This window comes from Cydia amplana, chromosome 8, assembly GCF_948474715.1.
Source record: "Cydia amplana chromosome 8, ilCydAmpl1.1, whole genome shotgun sequence".
NCBI lineage: Eukaryota > Metazoa > Arthropoda > Insecta > Lepidoptera > Tortricidae > Cydia > Cydia amplana.
This window is the reverse complement of record NC_086076.1, coordinates 19,338,885-19,363,624: the sequence shown is the minus strand read 5'-3', so window position 1 is coordinate 19,363,624 and position 24,740 is coordinate 19,338,885. Positions and strand designations below refer to the sequence as shown.

Below are 24,740 nucleotides of genomic sequence, written 5' to 3'. Positions count from 1 at the left end.
GCCTGTCAGTTACACGCAAAAGGTGACAGCTCCGAACAACTGACAGGCCGATATCGTCAGGCGAACCGATCATCAGTGGGCCCTTTTAAAATCGGGTAATAAATACGTTAGTTGACCGAAGAGCTGGCGGCTACCTCGCACTACGTATCAGCATTGCGATACAGCGAGGAAATGTCGCCAGCAACCTTGGTACAATGCCTCAAGGGCCTATTTTAGATTTAAGCTAGTTTTTAACTTCTTTTAGTAATACGTTAGTTACCTGAAGATAGCACCGCTTATGGGGCTCGTGATAGAGCTCGTAATCACTGGACGAACCCTCGGGCTTTTGCGTGCAGCGCCACTGGAACAAACAATTGAACGTTAAGAGAGGGCTTAAAGTGCTCCCGATTATGCTCCTAGTGACACTGTCGAGCAATTATTAACTTAAATTATATTTTTTAACTATATTTTTGATTATATTTGTCTCGTTGCAACACAGAAAAAGCGGCCAAGTGCGAGTCGGACTCGCCCATGAAGGGTTCCGTATTTAGGGGATTTATAATATGACGTATTAAAAAAACTACTTACTAGATCTCGTTCAAACCAATTTTCGGTGGAAGTATTTAGGGGATTTATAATATGACGTATTAAAAAAACTACTTACTAGATCTCGTTCAAACCAATTTTCGGTGGAAGTTTGCGCGGTAATGTATATCATATATTTTTTTTAGTTTTATCATTCTCTTATTTTAGAAGTTACAGGGGGGGGGGGACACATTTTACCACTTTGGAAGTGTCTCTCGCGCAAACTATTCAGTTTAGAAAAAAATCATATTAAAACCTCAATATCATTTTTGAAGACCTATCCATAGATACCCCACCGGCCCACACGTATGGGTTAGATGAAAAAAAGAAATTGAGTTTCAGTTCTAAGTATGGAGAACCGCCAAAATTTATTGTTTTTTTTCTAGTTTTTGTGAAAATCTTAATGCGGTTCACAGAATACATCTACGTAGCAAGTTTCAACAGTATAGTTCTTATAGTTTCGGAAAAAAGTGGCTGTGACATACGGACGGACAGACATGACGAATCCATAAGGGTTCCGTTTTTTGCCATTTGGCTACGGAACCCTAAAAATGTAAAGCTACTCCAGAACTTTTCAAGCACTCTCTTCCATCAGTCCGCTAACGAATTCAGCCGAATATTTGGTTCGGTAAGATTTGAACCGAACATTCGTATTTGGCAAATTCCATGATCGGTCCATCTTTAATCACTACACCTTATAAAACAAAGTCCCCCGCCGCGCCTGTCTGTGTATATGTATGTTCGCGATGAACTCAAAAAATACTGAAACTCAAAAAGTGGGTGAAAACCGCATGACCGCGTGTGACTGTTGAGGAAGGTTTAGGTGTATCATTTGTTAAGGTTTTGTGTAACCCGTGCGAAGCCGGGGCGGGTCGCTAATTTAGAAAAGCCTCCAGTGTAGGTAAATTTTGCTGCGTACGGTACGTACATTACGCTAATGACTTTGTAAACACCGATGTTGCCGATTTCATATTATAGTTCTCATACTACTGAGAACGACTAAATATGTTGGTACATGCATGAATCATTTTATAATGTTTGTTCAACAACACGAATTAACATGTGAACATATTTGTAAAGATACCTAAGAAACGTAAAATTTTAACATATTTTCTAAATATCATATTGCGCCAATAAATTTGCGAGCAAAATGTACAAATGCAGCAAAATTACATTAAAACTTGATTAAAACTATTTAAACATAATTTTGGCATCAAAATGTAACTTGGAAATGCGTCACTTTCGCACTTACATAGTTGTTAGAACGCGACAGGCATGGTGACAAATGATAAAGAGACGGCCATCATAGCCCTTCTGGCCTCCTTTAATTAAAAATAGGGGCTGCTCCAATTATTGTGATCGTCGCCGGATCTTGGATAAGCCAGCCTTGAAGAAAGCCGTGAAGCGAGATAATTGGAAACTCCAAGACACATGCGGCATCTATTAATCAAATTGTTACCAGGATTCGGCGACGGAATATCTTGGAGAATATAACCAAACGGAGACGCCGTGTCGTCATTTTCTGTTCAAAACAGTCTGTCAGTTTTGAGGGGGAGGCACGTCAAATGTATACGTAACGTAAAAATAGTCAGGTCAGATTCAAAAGTGACGTGCTCAGAAAGTGGCATCCTCAGAAAGTGGCGTTCTCAGAAAGTCACATACTCAAAATGTGACGTCCTCAAAACGTGACTTAACTCGAAAGTGACCTGCTAAGAATGTGGCATACTCCGCCTAAACCCATGTGGGATCATTTTTAGGATCATCCGTATGGATTCGTCATGTCTGTCTGTCTATCTATCTGTCCGTCTGTCTGTCCGTCCGTATGTCACAGCCACTTTTTTCCTGTATAAGAACTATACTGTTGTTTTTTTTTAAGTATATAGGTCAGGTTTATTAATTACAAACACAATGGAGAAAAAAAAAGAAACTAAACGTTAAAATTAAAACTAAAATAAAACAAATCTTAAACAAAACTTATAAGTAAAAAATGCTCCCCAGGTCACCTTCATCATGCGATATGGTGCCCAGAAGGCTGGCAGCGTTACTATACTGTTGAAACTTGGTAAGTAGATGTATTCTGTGAACCGCATTAAGATTTTCACACAAAAATAGAAAAAAAAAACAATAAATTTTGGGGGTTCCCCATACTTAGAACTGAAACTCAAAATTTTTTTTTTCATCAAAACCATACGTATGGGGTATCTATGGATAGGTCTTCAAAAATGATATTGAGGTTTCTAATATAATTTTTTTCTAATCTGAATAGTTTGCGCGAGAGACACTTCCAAAGTGGTAAAATGTGTCCCCCCCCCCTGTAACTTCTAAAATAAGAGAATGATAAAACTAAAAAAAATATATGATGTACATTACCATGCAAACTTCCACCGAAAATTGGTTTGAACAAGATCTAGTAAGTAGTCTTTTTTTAATACGTCATAAATCGTAAACCGCAATTTACCTTTCATTCAATTACTTGCTGCTACGGAACCCTTCATGGGCGAGTCCGACTCGCACTTGGCCGCTTTTTTTGAATGAATGAATGATTGATTTATTTGCTTAAACATGGTACATTAAGTTGACATTATCAGTATAAGCAGGCAGTATCACATGTTTGAGCTTAGTTAGACTTCTATGGGTTAGTGGAATGGTGCAAGTGGCGCTAACTCGCTAAGAGTTACTTTATCCTAATAATTGCACTATACAGAACCATTAGAACCACAGAGTACCTATACCTTCTAGTATATAGTTGGGTGGTTACGGTATGCAAATTTCGAATGCGGCTGTAGATGTATCGTATCAGTAATTTCAGGAAGCAATATCCGTCGTTCAGTTCAGCCGTAGGGTCAATAGGTTGAGCCACGCCTGCCACTGACGTTTAATTTATCGCCCAAGGCCTCAAATCGCCTTGCCACTCCTTGTCTGGATTTTTTGTGCACACTAGCTAACTATACTAGTTTATAGTACACGGAGAATACAGTAGTAAGTGTTTAGTATAGTTCACTATGAGTTTTACGCGGCCTTAAACACTAGCGACTGCGCCAACTCAAACACAGAGCATCAATATTAGCACGAGGGATTAAACAGCTTTGGCCCCATTTGTAACATGTAACATCTTCCTTGCGTTATCCCGGCTTTTTGTCACGGCTCATGGGAGCCTGATAGGGTCCGCTTGGCAACTAATCCCGAGAATTGGCGTAGGCATTAGTACTCACGATGTTGTCCTCACCCGAATAGCGACTGGTAAATATCAAATGATATTTCGTACATACATACCTAGTTCCGAAAAACTCATTGGTAGGTACGAGCCGGGGTTTGAGCCCGCGACCTCCGGATTGAAAGTTGCACGCTCTTACCGCTAGGCCAATAGCGCTCTCACTGTAACGTATAACTATTCTTATATATATTTAAAAAAAAACGTTTATCGGGTATATTTGTATTCACGTAACATTGATATTCAAATAAATCGTTCTGACGATTGACTACATAAGATTGTCAATCAGCGCGGGGGATGTAGGTAAGTATCACAAGTAAACACACACAGCAATTCGCCCTGATTTCCCATTTCCGTTATATTTCCTCTTCCTCGATTTAGATGTCGTGTATCGATACAATATCCCAGTCATATTAGAGTAAGCGACAGTTCGAATCAGCCAGCCAGTTAAATAGAGATCATGACGCATGTTGAATTTTATAACAATTTCTAGTTAAATAAATTAGAAAATGAACAGTAAATTGGACAGTAAAAAAAAGGAAATTAAATAAAAGTATGTACTAGGGCCGTAACGATACATGATTTTGCCGATACGATACCGATACCGATATTTAAAGTAAATAATCGGCGATACCGATACCGATACCGATAGCCTGGTAGTTAGTTAATAAATAAAATAAATAAAGAATTATATCCTTTATATGCATAAAACATAAGTACTTATGTTTAATAGACACTCGATTTTAAGAAGTGAAAAAACTGAAAAATAAAATTAAAGAAAAATGCCAAATCAAAATGAAATACCTTACTGTGGGTTGTTTACATTTTGTTATGATATCGGGTGTATTTAAATCGGCGATAACGATATATCGGCCTGCTGATTATATCGGCCGATATATCGTATCGGTATCGGTATCGTTACATCCCTAGTATGTACTTACGTACAAGACCAAGACCAAAAAAGCGTTTTTCACTAAGTTGTACTTTGCAACTTTTGTGGATAAGATGCAACTTCCTCATCAGTTTTTGAAGTAAAAGAGAACCTGTAGGTGCTGGTGTGGTGAAAATATATTGGTTTTTATTTTGTGAACGCTGAAATATTACGATTTTTTTTTGTTAAAAACCTGCCTTTAAAAATATTTTTATCAAAAAAATACTTATCTACTGGTTCGTTTGAGGTGAAAGCTCGCCTTCGCATGATACACCTAATGATCAATAACAATGCTCCAATACAGACCCTGCATGACGAGAAATAACAAACCAAACATCCCTATTAGGTACCTCAAAGCCGTGGACAGTAATGCCTTTGTCTGGACAAATCCCCATTAGGACACAAAGAGAAAATATACCTGTCGAATCGCGGGCGTATCTACTGTTTGTAAAGCGATAAATTCACAACCAAAATCTGGGTTTAATCGGGTGTTACATTTATATTATCAAACCGCAATTAGAATGGGATTGGCCATGTTATTGATTATTATCAATGGTAGATTATGCAGATAAAATAAATTATTTATTTCAATTAAATGATGTTCTAACACTCAATAGAAAAGTTACAACATTAAGTACATTATTAGGTACATAGATTCAATACGAAGTAAAATACGAATACCGTAATTAACTAATGTATTACAATATAAACGAAAATCGATCAGTTCTATCACCACAATCCCGTTTCCAGGAACGCTTTTAACGCATTAATGCATTCCCGTACAAATTACAAAAATATTAAATTACAAAAAGCCATAGTACGATTCTGATATTTATATAATCATCTACATATTTCTCGGTAACCAGATAATTATGATCAGACAGAAGTGCCAGAAAACTCAGTTAAGCTCGCACCCATTGCCATAATTAAATGATATAAATATAATACAGAGCCTCTACCATCAGTTGCCTGAGTATTTCTCACTTACTTTATGTGAATAAACGTGCCTTATGTCACGTTTTACGTTTCTTTACGGTCTAATGTGCCTAACTTCACTCCACTAGAAACGATGCTGTCCCTTTCTAAGTATACTAAAAAACAGTGCAAGAATTATATCGGAGGATTATACAGCGCCCCTAGGAGTCACCTAAAGAACTAAATATCAAAGTAACCTACCGAAAACGAAGTTTGCAAATTGCGGGCATCTTTCTCTGTCAGTCTAATTACTCCTTAATTAGAGTAAAAGAGAAGCATGCCCGCATATTGCGAACTGTGAAATGTTTTAGCTGTTTCTATGGTTTCTAATAGGGTGATCAAAAACATAAATGTGAAATGAGAGCCAAGTCCAATATTTAGAATATGCCTCGGTATTGATTTTGCGGAAAAAAGAATTGATATCTATATGGGTGCCAAGTTCTAGTTCGCTTGTGATGTAATTAAAGTTCAGGATTTTACTTGACTAGTTTTTACGTATACGCTATATTATATTTGTCTATGTTACTTTTTTAAGAATTTAGTTTGTTGGTATAAAAACTAGACAAGACAAATCCTGAACTTTAATTTCATCCCAAGCGAACTAGGACTTGCACCCAGGGTTTTTCGCCAGTGACTGGCCAGCTGGCCACCTTAAACTAATGATGAATTCTATTCATCTATAAACAGAATTCAATTTAGTATAGTTTCAATAACTGGTCAGCTTTCAATAACTGGCCACCTAATACTAAAATGAATTCTGTTTATACGTGAATATAATTCATTTTTAGTTTAGGGCCAGTAACTGGCAAAATGACAGCGTTTTACACAAAAATAAAACGCTAATTAAATAACTTACCATATTCGGAACCTAAAGTAATATATTGAGAGTGGCAACACTGTAGTTAGTCGTATTGTCCTTTTCTAGCATATACGTCCATCTCTCTCCCACACCCCCACCACTTCAGGCAGTTGCGTTTGACAATTTTGACAGTTAGAAACAAACGCAAATTACCTCATTATCTCAAAATTATACATATTTACACCAGGCAGGATTAAAACTTTAGGTTCCGAATATGGTAAGTTATTTAATTAGCGTTTTATTTTTGTGTAAAACGCTGTCATTAAACAACTGTACCGATATTCGGAACCTAAAGTAATATATTGAGACGTGTTTGTTATCGCCTGGTGGTGGGAAGACGCCAAGCCAATGTGATTATACATGTACTTACATTATTATGTATATGTAATATTATTATATTAGGAGTGTTTAATTAATTAATTAATTATGTAGTACACCCTTTATTTTAATACATGTGAGGAGAGAGGTATTTAGTAAAGCATACAATTTTATATACCATTATATTATGATACTAACTTTCCATTTTATATACGTATTTAATGTAGGTACTTATAAATTTTCAACGAAAATAAGTGAGTCACCACAAGGGTGCTAAAGTACTTAATTATATGTATGTGAGACTATGTAAAAGAAGATAAGTCAGTCTACTCTTCAGGGAGCATACAACATCTGTGATATGGAGTGATGTAATTAAAATATGAAAAGATAAAAATCATAAAGTACTCGAGTAGTTTTTATTTATAACTCCCAATTATTGACAAATTTGATAATAATTATCTAGTAAGGTAAGCAGTTGCAGGATATAACAAGGACAATACCTTTCTTATTTCCAGAATCCCTCAGGATTAAGTAGACGAATATTTTAAATATTCGTTATATCACTATCACTACCCACAAAGTTAATATTGGGTAGGTACTTAATAAAATATCATAGGGAATACTTTTAATGATTTTACTGAATTCTTTTAATGACTGTGAGCCAGTGTGAGCTATTTATTTGGTTATAGCTATAAAATGCATTTAATCGTTTGTACGCTTTACTAACGCGAACGCGAGCTAATGGACCTAAACAAACCTTACTTAAAATTGTGAAGGTTACTTTGAGAGCTTAAGCCATATCATAATACTCATGTGGGCACTAGTTACGACGCTTTTTGGTGCTCTTGGCGTTCAAATGGTAAATGTAGAATTGCCACAGAGCTTTATCAATGATATTTGTATAGGTGCAGCTCATTCTGCTTATGTTCATGTTTAGCTATCATCAAGTGACCTTAATTGTACTCATTATTGTCTATATATGCAGTATGAGTAGTTTACCTTATCTGGTGCCTACTATAGTAACGGCACCAGTCATAGGACATTTAAGGGGAAATTTTGAGTATTTGTGATATTTCCCTGATACATGTAAAAGTTCTACCGCTTAGCTTGTTAAAAGATGAATATCCTATCCTTCTTTCATGTTTCAGGCGTGTTGTATCAAAGATACTGCAGTTAGTTTCCACATAATTAATAAATTAAAAGTATGGTTTTTTTCTCCAGTCATGGACACCAAAGCTCCAGTAATGGAACCCCGGTAATGGACGTGGATCCAGTAATGGGCCCCCTATAATGGGCATACCCTATCAGTATAAGATATTGGAATAGGGAATAAGTTTTGGCAAAAAACTAGTTATTAGTCATTTTTGTCACCCGATTGCATTGTCATCCGATTTGCATACGTATCCAAAATTTCAACTCAATCGGAAATCCGAAAGTGGCTCAAATGCCATTTCCAAGATTTGAACCACACTAACTAATACAGGATGGATTTTCTTTTTGGGTCAGTGAGGGCAGCTACCAGATCCCGTGCTGCTACGAGAAAACGGTCTTAGAAGACCTTCCCTCGATTTCAAATTAATGAAGATTGGCTTTTACAGATTTTGGAAAAAACATACAGGGTGCGAGGAAAAGGTAATTTTTGACAAACTTTTTTTTTGATGCCAATCGATCCCATTCCTATTGAGGATCAAAAGCTTGTATGGAACAAAAAAAAATTCCGGCTAGAAAAGCCACAAATCGAGGAAAACATTTCCCATACAATTTGTATGAAAATGAAAACTTATATTTTTCACATGCTATTTTTGTATGCCAATCGATTCCATTCCTATCCAGTATCAATAGTTTTTTTGGGGTCAATGGAAAAAGTTTTTATTAATTTGTGGCTTTTTAGTACATTATCGTAAGTTGACCCCAAAGAAACTATTGATACTAGATAAGAATGGAATCAATTGTCATAGAAAAATAGCATGTGAAAAATAAAAGTTTTGATTTTCATACAAATTGTATGGGAAAAGTTTTCCTCGATTTGTGGCTTTTCTAGCCGGAATTTTTTTTAGCTCCATACAAGCTTTTGATCCTCAATAGGAATGGGATCGATTGGCATCAAAAAAAAGATTGTCAAAAATTACCTTTTTCTCGCACCCTGTATGTTTTTTCCAAAATCTGTAAAAGCCAATCTTCATTAATTTGAAATCGAGGGAAGGTTTTCTAAGACCGTTTTCTCGTCGCAGCACGGGATCTGGTAGCTACCCTCACTGACCCAAAAAGAAAATCCACCCTGTATACAAACTAACAGGGCAAGTTAAATAAAATTTTGTAAAAACGATATTAATTTATCCGAAGTCCGAGAAGACCTCCTGACATAGTTCGTACGAGAACTACATTATACTTCTGTATTGTTTAAACATGAAATTACGCCATGGCAAGCATCATTATGTAAATTATCCCATCATAGGAGGTATGCAGTTTTACAGCTCCTATAATGGGATTGGGCAAAATACTACTATTTTTTATACATCTCTAGAGTCACAACATAATGTGTTGTATACCTTATCTCATGGTAAATGCAATTAACAAAACACATTCTAGTTTACACCAAGTAATAATTAATTACAATTTAATATATGAACTCACCTCTCTTAGCGAAGTTGTTAAGAATTCTTACTGGTTATTTTTTCCAGTGACACGACAACTTTTGGGTTGGCGCCAATTTCTTAAAAATTAACCGAAATTAATAAAAAGTCAAACTTAAACAGCTCTATGACTCTTATTTATGGTAAAATATTGCCAGTGTTTATAAACTACTTTTACATACTTATTTTAGAGGATTTGTGGTTTTATGTCCCATTACCGGTTCCACGTCCATTATAGGGTCCATTACGTTAGTAGACATAAACTTGATTGTTTCTGAACGCTAAAGTGGCTTAATTTATGTAAACCATTCATAGACATAGCTTAATTCTGAATATTCAGTCTTCTCTTTCCAGATTAAGAATAAGGTACTTAATTCGAAACTTTAGCTCATCGCATATGTGTTTTTAACCAAAATGAAAATTTGTGTTTATTTTGTGATTTTACATTATTTGCAATAACTGTGCGGAACCATGGGGTCCCCGACCTTTTGCCGGGCACCCGTGGGCCCAAAGCCAACAGCGCAGATGCCGTTTAAGAGGAACCTCTATTTTATCCAATGCTAGGGTCAACACTTTGTCGAATATATTTGATATTTATGTATATTTATCCTCCTTATGACCTAAGGGTAGGTAATTGTAACTTTTTGATATCAAATATACGCAGAATAGTCAATTATTTTGTATTCTGAAGTGCATATAATATTACTGGATTTGGGCCAGTGTGCTTTTGTATACTATATCTCTGGCCTACTATATAGGCTAGTCTATTAACATCCCGCCTCCTGGAAGGCAGTATACAGACTTCTTAGATATATTCACGGTAGTGCTAAGAGTGTGGACCTGGTTTTCCGACACTTGACTGCATGAGATTCTTTTTTCCAGGTCTCGAGCAAGAAGGGTGCCTAGATAGGTTGAGGTCCTCAACTTGTGGATTTGGTAGGAGCAAGACACAGACGGGGTGTAAATTAGTTAATCCACCATGTTTCAAGAGATTCATGTGCATTCATGCCTTCAGGTTACACTGTAGAGACAGACTAACACTTTGGCAGAGTTTTGCTAACATATAATAAATGATTGCATTTGTTTGGGTGTACAATTACATGTTCCACACCAAAAACATAATTATTTATATATTTCAATCTATTTTTGAAAGGTTTGCGTTTCAAAATAGCTTCGCCTTTTCGCAAGGCGTGCTCCTGTTCCCCTATTTTATTGTGCAAAGCGAACAGTATCACAATGCTATAATTTTGTATAAATTGAGAACTAGAGGGTCATGCCCTAGACGTGACCGCCCAGAAACTGTGCTAGAACCGTTCGTACAAACCATTCAGTCACTATTTTTAAAAACCTTTTGTAGTGGGTACATTCCACGGTCTTAAATATGCCCAGATCTCTTTAATCGTCAATATCTTTGATTCGTTCACAAACTGACGTCAAGTTATTGATGATGATATTATAACCTATGTAAGCCTGCGCAAGGCACGTCAGACATATTCACAGAAATATAAATGATATGGTCATAACACAGGCGTGCGAGTAGACCACAATCACAAAAATATTACAAAGATTAAGTTGTAAATATCTTATAAAAAAAATAAAATTTAAAATAATGTTTTGGGTAAAAATCAGTCGAAATAGGCAAGGCTTCGTTATTAGAGTTTTCATTTTTGTTTACCAATCTATTTCAAGGGTCCCGAACACCCTATTGGCTAAACCCGAAATTGGGCTAATTAACTGTGGTAAAAGTGAAAACTGCTTTCCATTTACATAACATTTCTAAAATTATAATAGGTAAAATAAAAACCTAAGATTCCAGGCCTATCTCGACTCATTTTTATTTTAAAGATGGAAAAAATCTTTGCACCCTAATATAAAATTGTGGTCTGGAGACGCTAAGCCTCATAACTTGGGTGGCATAGATAATACTAAGAGATTTAGTCACCTAATTTCGACTATAAGCCCAGGCAGAATATTGATAATTAGAATAAGGAGTGGTCAATCCTCCAAGGTCCATACAATCTGTGGACTCTAATTAAATCAGGCTCGGTAAGCTCACGACACGACAGAGCTTACGATTCCATTCTGAAATAAGCTATGTTTACAATATATATTACCCATGGTGTGAAACAAACAGCCTGCTCAAGGTGTACAAAGGGTCCGTTTAACGGCCCTATAAACATCTACAAACCTTTGAAGTCTAGGCCTGCTACAATATGACAGACTAGAAATAAATACATATGATCCCAATGTAAGAGCAGCTCACAGTTGCATAAATTATATTTGCCTGGAGAGCACTTGTCTTTCAGTTAACATGTTTACGAGTACCTACCTATGTACACGACATGACCAAGGTTACCTACCTTTTTACATAATTATTATATCCCTGACTGCCATGGTATATTAGGAAAATTATCATGTGCTGGCGGTGCTGCACAAGCATGTTTGAAATAAAATATACAAAACTGGCCTAACGGGCGTTTATGAATTATATATTTTACACCCTTGTGTCTGTATTGTGACCCTGGAAGTTTTAAACCACCTGTATCGTAAGTACTCCTATGCATGGATTAAGTTTATAATAAACTACCCATGCCCTAACCTCAAGGGCAAGTGCTTCTATGCACGGACCAGATACTGTTGTCACTTATTTCACTTATCATGACTTGTCATAGTTTGATACTACACGTTTAATAAATTTAAGACCGTGGAATGTACCCACTACAAAAGGTTTTTAAAAATAGTGACTGAATGGTTTGTACGAACGGTTCTAGCACAGTTTCTGGGCGGTCACGTCTAGGGCATGACCCTCTAGTTCTCAATTTATACAAAATTATAGCATTGTGATACTGTTCGCTTTGCACAATAAAATAGGGGAACAGGAGCACGCCTTGCGAAAAGGCGAAGCTATTTTGAAACGCAAACCTTTCAAAAATAGATTGAAATATATAAATAATTATGTTTTTGGTGTGGAACATGTAATTGTACACCCAAACAAATGCAATCATTTATTATATGTTAGCAAAACTCTGCCAAAGTGTTAGTCTGTCTCTACAGTGTAACCTGAAGGCATGAATGCACATGAATCTCTTGAAACATGGTGGATTAACTAATTTACACCCCGTCTGTGTCTTGCTCCTACCAAATCCACAAGTTGAGGACCTCAACCTATCTAGGCACCCTTCTTGCTCGAGACCTGGAAAAAAGAATCTCATGCAGTCAAGTGTCGGAAAACCAGGTCCACACTCTTAGCACTACCGTGAATATATCTAAGAAGTCTGTATACTGCCTTCCAGGAGGCGGGATGTTAATAGACTAGCCTATATAGTAGGCCAGAGATATAGTATACAAAAGCACACTGGCCCAAATCCAGTAATATTATATGCACTTCAGAATACAAAATAATTGACTATTCTGCGTATATTTGATATCAAAAAGTTACAATTACCTACCCTTAGGTCATAAGGAGGATAAATATACATAAATATCAAATATATTCGACAAAGTGTTGACCCTAGCATTGGATAAAATAGAGGTTCCTCTTAAACGGCATCTGCGCTGTTGGCTTTGGGCCCACGGGTGCCCGGCAAAAGGTCGGGGACCCCATGGTTCCGCACAGTTATTGCAAATAATGTAAAATCACAAAATAAACACAAATTTTCATTTTGGTTAAAAACACATATGCGATGAGCTAAAGTTTCGAATTAAGTACCTTATTCTTAATCTGGAAAGAGAAGACTGAATATTCAGAATTAAGCTATGTCTATGAATGGTTTACATAAATTAAGCCACTTTAGCGTTCAGAAACAATCAAGTTTATGTCTACTAACGTAATGGACCCTATAATGGACGTGGAACCGGTAATGGGACATAAAACCACAAATCCTCTAAAATAAGTATGTAAAAGTAGTTTATAAACACTGGCAATATTTTACCATAAATAAGAGTCATAGAGCTGTTTAAGTTTGACTTTTTATTAATTTCGGTTAATTTTTAAGAAATTGGCGCCAACCCAAAAGTTGTCGTGTCACTGGAAAAAATAACCAGTAAGAATTCTTAACAACTTCGCTAAGAGAGGTGAGTTCATATATTAAATTGTAATTAATTATTACTTGGTGTAAACTAGAATGTGTTTTGTTAATTGCATTTACCATGAGATAAGGTATACAACACATTATGTTGTGACTCTAGAGATGTATAAAAAATAGTAGTATTTTGCCCAATCCCATTATAGGAGCTGTAAAACTGCATACCTCCTATGATGGGATAATTTACATAATGATGCTTGCCATGGCGTAATTTCATGTTTAAACAATACAGAAGTATAATGTAGTTCTCGTACGAACTATGTCAGGAGGTCTTCTCGGACTTCGGATAAATTAATATCGTTTTTACAAAATTTTATTTAACTTGCCCTGTTAGTTTGTATACAGGGTGGATTTTCTTTTTGGGTCAGTGAGGGTAGCTACCAGATCCCGTGCTGCGACGAGAAAACGGTCTTAGAAAACCTTCCCTCGATTTCAAATTAATGAAGATTGGCTTTTACAGATTTTGGAAAAAACATACAGGGTGCGAGAAAAAGGTAATTTTTGACAATCTTTTTTTTGATGCCAATCGATCCCATTCCTATTGAGGATCAAAAGCTTGTATGGAGCTAAAAAAAATTCCGGCTAGAAAAGCCACAAATCGAGGAAAACTTTTCCCATACAATTTGTATGAAAATCAAAACTTTTATTTTTCACATGCTATTTTTCTATGACAATTGATTCCATTCTTATCTAGTATCAATAGTTTCTTTGGGGTCAACTTACGATAATGTACTAAAAAGCCACAAATTAATAAAAACTTTTTCCATTGACCCCAAAAAAACTATTGATACTGGATAGGAATGGAATCGATTGGCATACAAAAATAGCATGTGAAAAATATAAGTTTTCATTTTCATACAAATTGTATGGGAAATGTTTTCCTCGATTTGTGGCTTTTCTAGCCGGAATTTTTTTTTGTTCCATACAAGCTTTTGATCCTCAATAGGAATGGGATCGATTGGCATCAAAAAAAAAGTTTGTCAAAAATTACCTTTTCCTCGCACCCTGTATGTTTTTTCCAAAATCTGTAAAAGCCAATCTTCATTAATTTGAAATCGAGGGAAGGTCTTCTAAGACCGTTTTCTCGTAGCAGCACGGGATCTGGTAGCTGCCCTCACTGACCCAAAAAGAAAATCCATCCTGTATTAGTTAGTGTGGTTCAAATCTTGGAAATGGCATTTGAGCCACTTTCGGATTTCCGATTGAGTTGAAATTTTGGATACGTATGCAAATCGGATGACAATGCAATCGGGTGACAAAAATGACTAATAACTAGTTTTTTGCCAAAACTTATTCCCTATTCCAATATCTTATACTGATAGGGTATGCCCATTATAGGGGGCCCATTACTGGATCCACGTCCATTACCGGGGTTCCATTACTGGAGCTTTGGTGTCCATGACTGGAGAAAAAAACCATACTTTTAATTTATTAATTATGTGGAAACTAACTGCAGTATCTTTGATACAACACGCCTGAAACATGAAAGAAGGATAGGATATTCATCTTTTAACAAGCTAAGCGGTAGAACTTTTACATGTATCAGGGAAATATCACAAATACTCAAAATTTCCCCTTAAATGTCCTATGACTGGTGCCGTTACTATAGTAGGCACCAGATAAGGTAAACTACTCATACTGCATATATAGACAATAATGAGTACAATTAAGGTCACTTGATGATAGCTAAACATGAACATAAGCAGAATGAGCTGCACCTATACAAATATCATTGATAAAGCTCTGTGGCAATTCTACATTTACCATTTGAACGCCAAGAGCACCAAAAAGCGTCGTAACTAGTGCCCACATGAGTATTATGATATGGCTTAAGCTCTCAAAGTAACCTTCACAATTTTAAGTAAGGTTTGTTTAGGTCCATTAGCTCGCGTTCGCGTTAGTAAAGCGTACAAACGATTAAATGCATTTTATAGCTATAACCAAATAAATAGCTCACACTGGCTCACAGTCATTAAAAGAATTCAGTAAAATCATTAAAAGTATTCCCTATGATATTTTATTAAGTACCTACCCAATATTAACTTTGTGGGTAGTGATAGTGATATAACGAATATTTAAAATATTCGTCTACTTAATCCTGAGGGATTCTGGAAATAAGAAAGGTATTGTCCTTGTTATATCCTGCAACTGCTTACCTTACTAGATAATTATTATCAAATTTGTCAATAATTGGGAGTTATAAATAAAAACTACTCGAGTACTTTATGATTTTTATCTTTTCATATTTTAATTACATCACTCCATATCACAGATGTTGTATGCTCCCTGAAGAGTAGACTGACTTATCTTCTTTTACATAGTCTCACATACATATAATTAAGTACTTTAGCACCCTTGTGGTGACTCACTTATTTTCGTTGAAAATTTATAAGTACCTACATTAAATACGTATATAAAATGGAAAGTTAGTATCATAATATAATGGTATATAAAATTGTATGCTTTACTAAATACCTCTCTCCTCACATGTATTAAAATAAAGGGTGTACTACATAATTAATTAATTAATTAAACACTCCTAATATAATAATATTACATATACATAATAATGTAAGTACATGTATAATCACATTGGCTTGGCGTCTTCCCACCACCAGGCGATAACAAACACGTCTCAATATATTACTTTAGGTTCCGAATATCGGTACAGTTGTTTAATGACAGCGTTTTACACAAAAATAAAACGCTAATTAAATAACTTACCATATTCGGAACCTAAAGTTTTAATCCTGCCTGGTGTAAATATGTATAATTTTGAGATAATGAGGTAATTTGCGTTTGTTTCTAACTGTCAAAATTGTCAAACGCAACTGCCTGAAGTGGTGGGGGTGTGGGAGAGAGATGGACGTATATGCTAGAAAAGGACAATACGACTAACTACAGTGTTGCCACTCTCAATATATTACTTTAGGTTCCGAATATCGGTACAGTTGTTTAATACCCCGTATAAGTATAGATTTCAATTCGTTTTCCGGCGAAGTCAACAACGACGCATATTTTTTATAAGTACCTAGTATTGAACTTGACTATCATTTCAAATTATTTTATGTTTTTGATGCATTATCATTACTTTTTGTACAGAAATTATTAGTATTCATCATAGTTGATTTCGAAACTAACATTTATTTCTATTTAACAATTATTTCTAGTTAATATAACACATAGCCGCTGAGTCGTCAGTTCTCTTTTAAACTTGGCTTGACACGCTACCCGCCGAAATCCGAAAGTGGCTCAAATGCCATTTCCAAGATTTGAACCACACTAACTAATACAGGATGGATTTTCTTTTTGGGTCAGTGAGGGCAGCTACCAGATCCCGTGCTGCTACGAGAAAACGGTCTTAGAAGACCTTCCCTCGATTTCAAATTAATGAAGATTGGCTTTTACAGATTTTGGAAAAAACATACAGGGTGCGAGGAAAAGGTAATTTTTGACAAACTTTTTTTTTGATGCCAATCGATCCCATTCCTATTGAGGATCAAAAGCTTGTATGGAACAAAAAAAAATTCCGGCTAGAAAAGCCACAAATCGAGGAAAACATTTCCCATACAATTTGTATGAAAATGAAAACTTATATTTTTCACATGCTATTTTTGTATGCCAATCGATTCCATTCCTATCCAGTATCAATAGTTTTTTTGGGGTCAATGGAAAAAGTTTTTATTAATTTGTGGCTTTTTAGTACATTATCGTAAGTTGACCCCAAAGAAACTATTGATACTAGATAAGAATGGAATCAATTGTCATAGAAAAATAGCATGTGAAAAATAAAAGTTTTGATTTTCATACAAATTGTATGGGAAAAGTTTTCCTCGATTTGTGGCTTTTCTAGCCGGAATTTTTTTTAGCTCCATACAAGCTTTTGATCCTCAATAGGAATGGGATCGATTGGCATCAAAAAAAAGATTGTCAAAAATTACCTTTTTCTCGCACCCTGTATGTTTTTTCCAAAATCTGTAAAAGCCAATCTTCATTAATTTGAAATCGAGGGAAGGTTTTCTAAGACCGTTTTCTCGTCGCAGCACGGGATCTGGTAGCTACCCTCACTGACCCAAAAAGAAAATCCACCCTGTATACAAACTAACAGGGCAAGTTAAATAAAATTTTGTAAAAACGATATTAATTTATCCGAAGTCCGAGAAGACCTCCTGACATAGTTCGTACGAGAACTACATTATACTTCTGTATTGTTTAAACATGAAATTACGCCATGGCAAGCATCATTATGTAAATTATCCCATCATAGGAGGTATGCAGTTTTACAGCTCCTATAATGGGATTGGGCAAAATACTACTATTTTTTATACATCTCTAGAGTCACAACATAATGTGTTGTATACCTTATCTCATGGTAAATGCAATTAACAAAACACATTCTAGTTTACACCAAGTAATAATTAATTACAATTTAATATATGAACTCACCTCTCTTAGCGAAGTTGTTAAGAATTCTTACTGGTTATTTTTTCCAGTGACACGACAACTTTTGGGTTGGCGCCAATTTCTTAAAAATTAACCGAAATTAATAAAAAGTCAAACTTAAACAGCTCTATGACTCTTATTTATGGTAAAATATTGCCAGTGTTTATAAACTACTTTTACATACTTATTTTAGAGGATTTGTGGTTTTATGTCCCATTACCGGTTCCACGTCCATTATAGGGTCCATTACGTTAGTAGACATAAACTTGATTGTTTCTGAACGCTAAAGTGGCTTAATTTATGTAAACCATTCATAGACATAGCTTAATTCTGAATATTCAGTCTTCTCTTTCCAGATTAAGAATAAGGTACTTAATTCGAAACTTTAGCTCATCGCATATGTGTTTTTAACCAAAATGAAAATTTGTGTTTATTTTGTGATTTTACATTATTTGCAATAACTGTGCGGAACCATGGGGTCCCCGACCTTTTGCCGGGCACCCGTGGGCCCAAAGCCAACAGCGCAGATGCCGTTTAAGAGGAACCTCTATTTTATCCAATGCTAGGGTCAACACTTTGTCGAATATATTTGATATTTATGTATATTTATCCTCCTTATGACCTAAGGGTAGGTAATTGTAACTTTTTGATATCAAATATACGCAGAATAGTCAATTATTTTGTATTCTGAAGTGCATATAATATTACTGGATTTGGGCCAGTGTGCTTTTGTATACTATATCTCTGGCCTACTATATAGGCTAGTCTATTAACATCCCGCCTCCTGGAAGGCAGTATACAGACTTCTTAGATATATTCACGGTAGTGCTAAGAGTGTGGACCTGGTTTTCCGACACTTGACTGCATGAGATTCTTTTTTCCAGGTCTCGAGCAAGAAGGGTGCCTAGACAGGTTGAGGTCCTCAACTTGTGGATTTGGTAGGAGCAAGACACAGACGGGGTGTAAATTAGTTAATCCACCATGTTTCAAGAGATTCATGTGCATTCATGCCTTCAGGTTACACTGTAGAGACAGACTAACACTTTGGCAGAGTTTTGCTAACATATAATAAATGATTGCATTTGTTTGGGTGTACAATTACATGTTCCACACCAAAAACATAATTATTTATATATTTCAATCTATTTTTGAAAGGTTTGCGTTTCAAAATAGCTTCGCCTTTTCGCAAGGCGTGCTCCTGTTCCCCTATTTTATTGTGCAAAGCGAACAGTATCACAATGCTATAATTTTGTATAAATTGAGAACTAGAGGGTCATGCCCTAGACGTGACCGCCCAGAAACTGTGCTAGAACCGTTCGTACAAACCATTCAGTCACTATTTTTAAAAACCTTTTGTAGTGGGTACATTCCACGGTCTTAAATTTATTAAACGTGTAGTATCAAACTATGACAAGTCATGATAAGTGAAATAAGTGACAACAGTATCTGGTCCGTGCATAGAAGCACTTGCCCTTGAGGTTAGGGCATGGGTAGTTTATTATAAACTTAATCCATGCATAGGAGTACTTACGATACAGGTGGTTTAAAACTTCCAGGGTCACAATACAGACACAAGGGTGTAAAATATATAATTCATAAACGCCCGTTAGGCCAGTTTTGTATATTTTATTTCAAACATGCTTGTGCAGCACCGCCAGCACATGATAATTTTCCTAATATACCATGGCAGTCAGGGATATAATAATTATGTAAAAAGGTAGGTAACCTTGGTCATGTCGTGTACATAGGTAGGTACTCGTAAACATGTTAACTGAAAGACAAGTGCTCTCCAGGCAAATATAATTTATGCAACTGTGAGCTGCTCTTACATTGGGATCATATGTATTTATTTCTAGTCTGTCATATTGTAGCAGGCCTAGACTTCAAAGGTTTGTAGATGTTTATAGGGCCGTTAAACGGACCCTTTGTACACCTTGAGCAGGCTGTTTGTTTCACACCATGGGTAATATATATTGTAAACATAGCTTATTTCAGAATGGAATCGTAAGCTCTGTCGTGTCGTGAGCTTACCGAGCCTGATTTAATTAGAGTCCACAGATTGTATGGACCTTGGAGGATTGACCACTCCTTATTCTAATTATCAATATTCTGCCTGGGCTTATAGTCGAAATTAGGTGACTAAATCTCTTAGTATTATCTATGCCACCCAAGTTATGAGGCTTAGCGTCTCCAGACCACAATTTTATATTAGGGTGCAAAGATTTTTTCCATCTTTAAAATAAAAATGAGTCGAGATAGGCCTGGAATCTTAGGTTTTTATTTTACCTATTATAATTTTAGAAATGTTATGTAAATGGAAAGCAGTTTTCACTTTTACCACAGTTAATTAGCCCAATTTCGGGTTTAGCCAATAGGGTGTTCGGGACCCTTGAAATAGATTGGTAAACAAAAATGAAAACTCTAATAACGAAGCCTTGCCTATTTCGACTGATTTTTACCCAAAACATTATTTTAAATTTTATTTTTTTTATAAGATATTTACAACTTAATCTTTGTAATATTTTTGTGATTGTGGTCTACTCGCACGCCTGTGTTATGACCATATCATTTATATTTCTGTGAATATGTCTGACGTGCCTTGCGCAGGCTTACATAGGTTATAATATCATCATCAATAACTTGACGTCAGTTTGTGAACGAATCAAAGATTCTTTTGGCACACCTTACGCAGGTGTAAACATGGCAGCCTTGCGCAGGTTTAGATAGGTACATAATATATTGGTTTCATCACAAATAACTTGACGTTAGTTTGTGAACGAATCAAAGATTCTTTTGGCACACCTTACGCAGGTGTAAACATGGCAGCCTTGCGCAGGTTTAGATAGGTACATAATATATTGGTTTCATCACAAATAACTTGACGTTAGTTTGTGAACGAATAAAAGATTCTCTTAGGCGCACCTTAGCAGGTGGAACCATAACAAACGTAAGTTTAAGAATAAGTATCATTCAAATCAAATACCCTGAGTTTATGGGTAATGTTCCCTAAGTTGCGGGTTCCTTGCTCGACAAGGTGAAAGGCTTTACGCCGGCTTTAACAGGCACTTTTAGAAAGTGTCATTCACGGTGACGCGCAGATTTGCCAAAACTAAACTTTAACTCTACAGTTAACTAATATAATTTGACAATATGAACCAAACCATGCGTCTTCGTCAATGAATCAATCTAAAGATTCCCGTATCGTTAATGCCCTTCCATGTCACAGGCTTCCGATTTTATTTGAAACGTTTAATTTAAGTGTACTATTTATGTAGGTAGGTAAGTAGGCTTAAGAATTGACCCTCTTGTATGTAGTTACGTATAGAATTAATAATCAAGTTATTCAAATTCAAAATAACACAAGCACATATAGCACCTACATGCAAGAGTTCTTTTCCTTAACCTTTAAAGCTGTAAGTACCTGCTAAGTTATATATTTAAGTAGGTACCTACCTACATAAATCAAAGATCTAGTTGGAGAGATATAAGTTGATAGATACAGAGTGAAATACTTCACGAATTCGCATGTCATTCTTGCGCAGAGCCATGCTAATCTCTCTCTATGTCTAGTCAGATTTAAGTTTATGTACTGCCGAAGTACTCACTTTCCACAAAAATAAATGCAATGTTTGCGATGTAGGTTTGTTCGTTACCTTGTGTCCCTTAGAGCGGAAATATCGTCGACTCCTATTCGGGTACACGTTATTTATCAGCAAGTTTATTACCAAAAAATTAATTTTGCAATATTATATTAACCCGGAACGGGATAAAAAGATAAATTGCTGATAGATACTTGGACAGATAAAAAACCTACACGTCTATAAGCTTCTACCTTAATACGTAGGTTCTACGTAACACGTATTAACTATCCGATCCATTCGTATTCGAAAACACAAATCACTTGAAAGGGTATACCTCCACACATCACCATTTAAGTATTATATAATTTCAACCGTTATTATACACACACAAAGATTTAAACTAACAAGACTCGGAAGAGACTTAATAAAATTAAATTATAATGGTGACACGTGCACGCTTTACCAGCTCGATGTGTTTTCTACCATGTGTTTTAGTATTTTCATTGGCATAGCCACGGTGCGCGCAGGCAGCCTTTGAAAACACTTGCACATCACTATTCCGGATCATTTTTATTTGCTAGATAGTTTAACGGACAACTAAATTTAAATATTTATTTCGAACGGCAAAAGCCGTTAGAAACTGTTTTTCAATATAGTCAGCTAAACTGGGGTACAAATTCAAAAACTCACCAGCAGTTTAGCTTCACGACCTTCCAGATGGAAAAACAGCAAGCCAATGAGGTAATTTGCGTTTGTTTCTAACTGTCAAAATTGTCAAACGCAACTGCCTGAAGTGGTGGGGGTGTGGGAGAGAGATGGACGTATATGCTAGAAAAGGACAATACGACTAACTACAGTGTTGCCACTCTCAATATATTACTTTAGGTTCCGAATATCGGTACAGTTGTTTAATACCCCGTATAAGTATAGATTTCAATTCGTTTTCCGGCGAAGTCAACAACGACGCATATTTTTTATAAGTACCTAGTATTGAACTTGACTATCATTTCAAATTATTTTATGTTTTTGATGCATTATCATTACTTTTTGTACAGAAATTATTAGTATTCATCATAGTTGATTTCGAAACTAACATTTATTTCTATTTAACAATTATTTCTAGTTAATATAACACATAGCCGCTGAGTCGTCAGTTCTCTTTTAAACTTGGCTTGACACGCTACCCGCCATTCTTGAATTTGTGCGAGCTATTTTGTCATTTTTTACAAGCTTTTTACAGATTCAACATTCATTCTACAATTTTTAAAGATTTGACGTTGCCATAGTTACGAAAATATTAAACATATCAATGTTAGTAAACAATGTATAAACAGTGCTGTGTTCAAGAAAAAAATGCAAAATAATATATGATAAATACGTAAACACCATTAATAATCGTGTTAGAATTATACATTTGCGTGTTAAAAAATATGAAGCAAATTATACGGGCTACTTTTGGCTACATAAATAAGATTATTATGTACTTATGTTGAAAATAGTACACACGTGAGAAGAAATCTGTATTAAAATAGGTATGTATATATGTTAGGTCTTGCCCTGGCCTCGCTTTGTGTAGGTTGCTGTACGTGCCGGCGTACAAGTAAGTAACATTATACGGCCTTAACAGCGATCTAAATTTTATGGTACCTAAATGATCTCGATCTTAGCACTTTCAGTGCCAATCGCCCCTTCCCAATACAAAATGAACCCACTCAGCGGGTTTTTGGGCAGTGAATGTGTTAAACCTTATTTTAATTTTCAGATTGTGAACTACCAGCAAAAAATGATAAGTTTTATATTTCCTGTTGCCAAACTGACGAGACATGAAACATCATCACCACACACATGAAACATCGAACTGAACTTGAACATCGGGAAATAATATATAGGTAGTAAAGAAAAATAAATAAACTCACAGAACATTTGTATGTTTTATTTTATTTAAGATATAAAATAATAGGTAATAATATAAAAAATACGTAGGAACTCTCTCTGTGTACATATAAACAACAGGTCTTGCAGTAAGTATGTATATTGTGTTACTATGTGGTATGTGCACCCGGCAACAACAGCACAACATGTCTATGTACCGCTCCTTGACATCATCATCTTCCTCAAGTTGTTGTCCCGGCATTTAGCCACTTGCCAACTAATCACTTCTACAATGCATACAACAATGAACGATCTGCTTGCACGCATGTACCGCTGGATGCCATCCGGGTTTGTATGGAAATGTTGTTTTCAATCATAGGTTCATGCCTAGAAGCAAAAACTGCTCGTAAGTAATGTGATCTTTGCAAATGTACTTAACTAAACAGTAGAAATAGGAGTAAATATAACTCATTACCTTTGTATCAAATCAGCCTTTTTTCGAGCTACTAATTGATTTATTCCGTATTAGTTTTGCCTGGAGTTCACGTAACTCTTATAAATAAATACATACTACGTTGAAAACTGCAAAGATAATCGTGAAAAATATGTTTATTTGTTGTATTTACAAGTTGACAGAAATGTAACGTCGAAAACGCACGTATTTTTCGATGACATCTGTCACGTTTATTCGCGTAAACGGCGTAAAGTAATTAACTTGTATAATTCTGGCTCAGTTTTCTTTATATAGTTAGAAAGAGAGCGTTTTAGGTGTGAAGTTAGGCATGGATAGAAAACTTACGTAAAAACATTAGGAACTCATGGTACCAGTTGAAATTTTTAGTTCTTTAAGTGACCGGTAGAGGCACTGTACAAATACTCCATACATTTTCCTTAACGTTCTCACTATCGGCTGTCATTTACGGAACTCATGGTAGTGCTTCAGGTAACTAGGTGTGTTGTAGTTTGATATCGACAGATGGTTTTTAACACGCTTTTATTAGGTCGACCTGTATGTAACTAACTATGTAATGGAATCTTGCAAGTTAAATTTGATCCACTTCCCGGTTTCCGATTGAGCTGAAATTTTGCATACACATGTAAGTCGGGAGACAATGCAATATTATGGTACCATCGAGCTGATCTGATGATGGAGACAGGAGGTGGCCATATGAACTCTGTGATGAAACAACGCAACCTAATTGTGTTAGGGGTTTTTAGAATTGTCTCGATGAGTATTAGTTGTCTGTCGTAAGAAAAGTACAGTCAGC

General features: G+C 35.7%; 1 protein-coding gene and 1 non-coding gene across 2 annotated transcripts in view; both read right to left on the bottom strand.

Annotated features, from left to right (window-relative positions):
- Window positions 1–24,740, bottom strand: part of LOC134650513 (neuropeptide FF receptor 1-like) — a 70,239-nt gene that overhangs the window by 3,500 nt on the left and 41,999 nt on the right. Inside the window, exon 8 of the mRNA XM_063505469.1 lies at window positions 260–340. Coding sequence (XP_063361539.1) covers window positions 260–340 — 81 coding nt within the window. The remainder of the gene's footprint in view (window positions 1–259; window positions 341–24,740) is intronic.
- On the bottom strand, window positions 21,517–21,620 carry LOC134650617 (U6 spliceosomal RNA). The gene has a single exon (XR_010097059.1). It is a non-coding gene; the product is annotated as a U6 spliceosomal RNA (small nuclear RNA).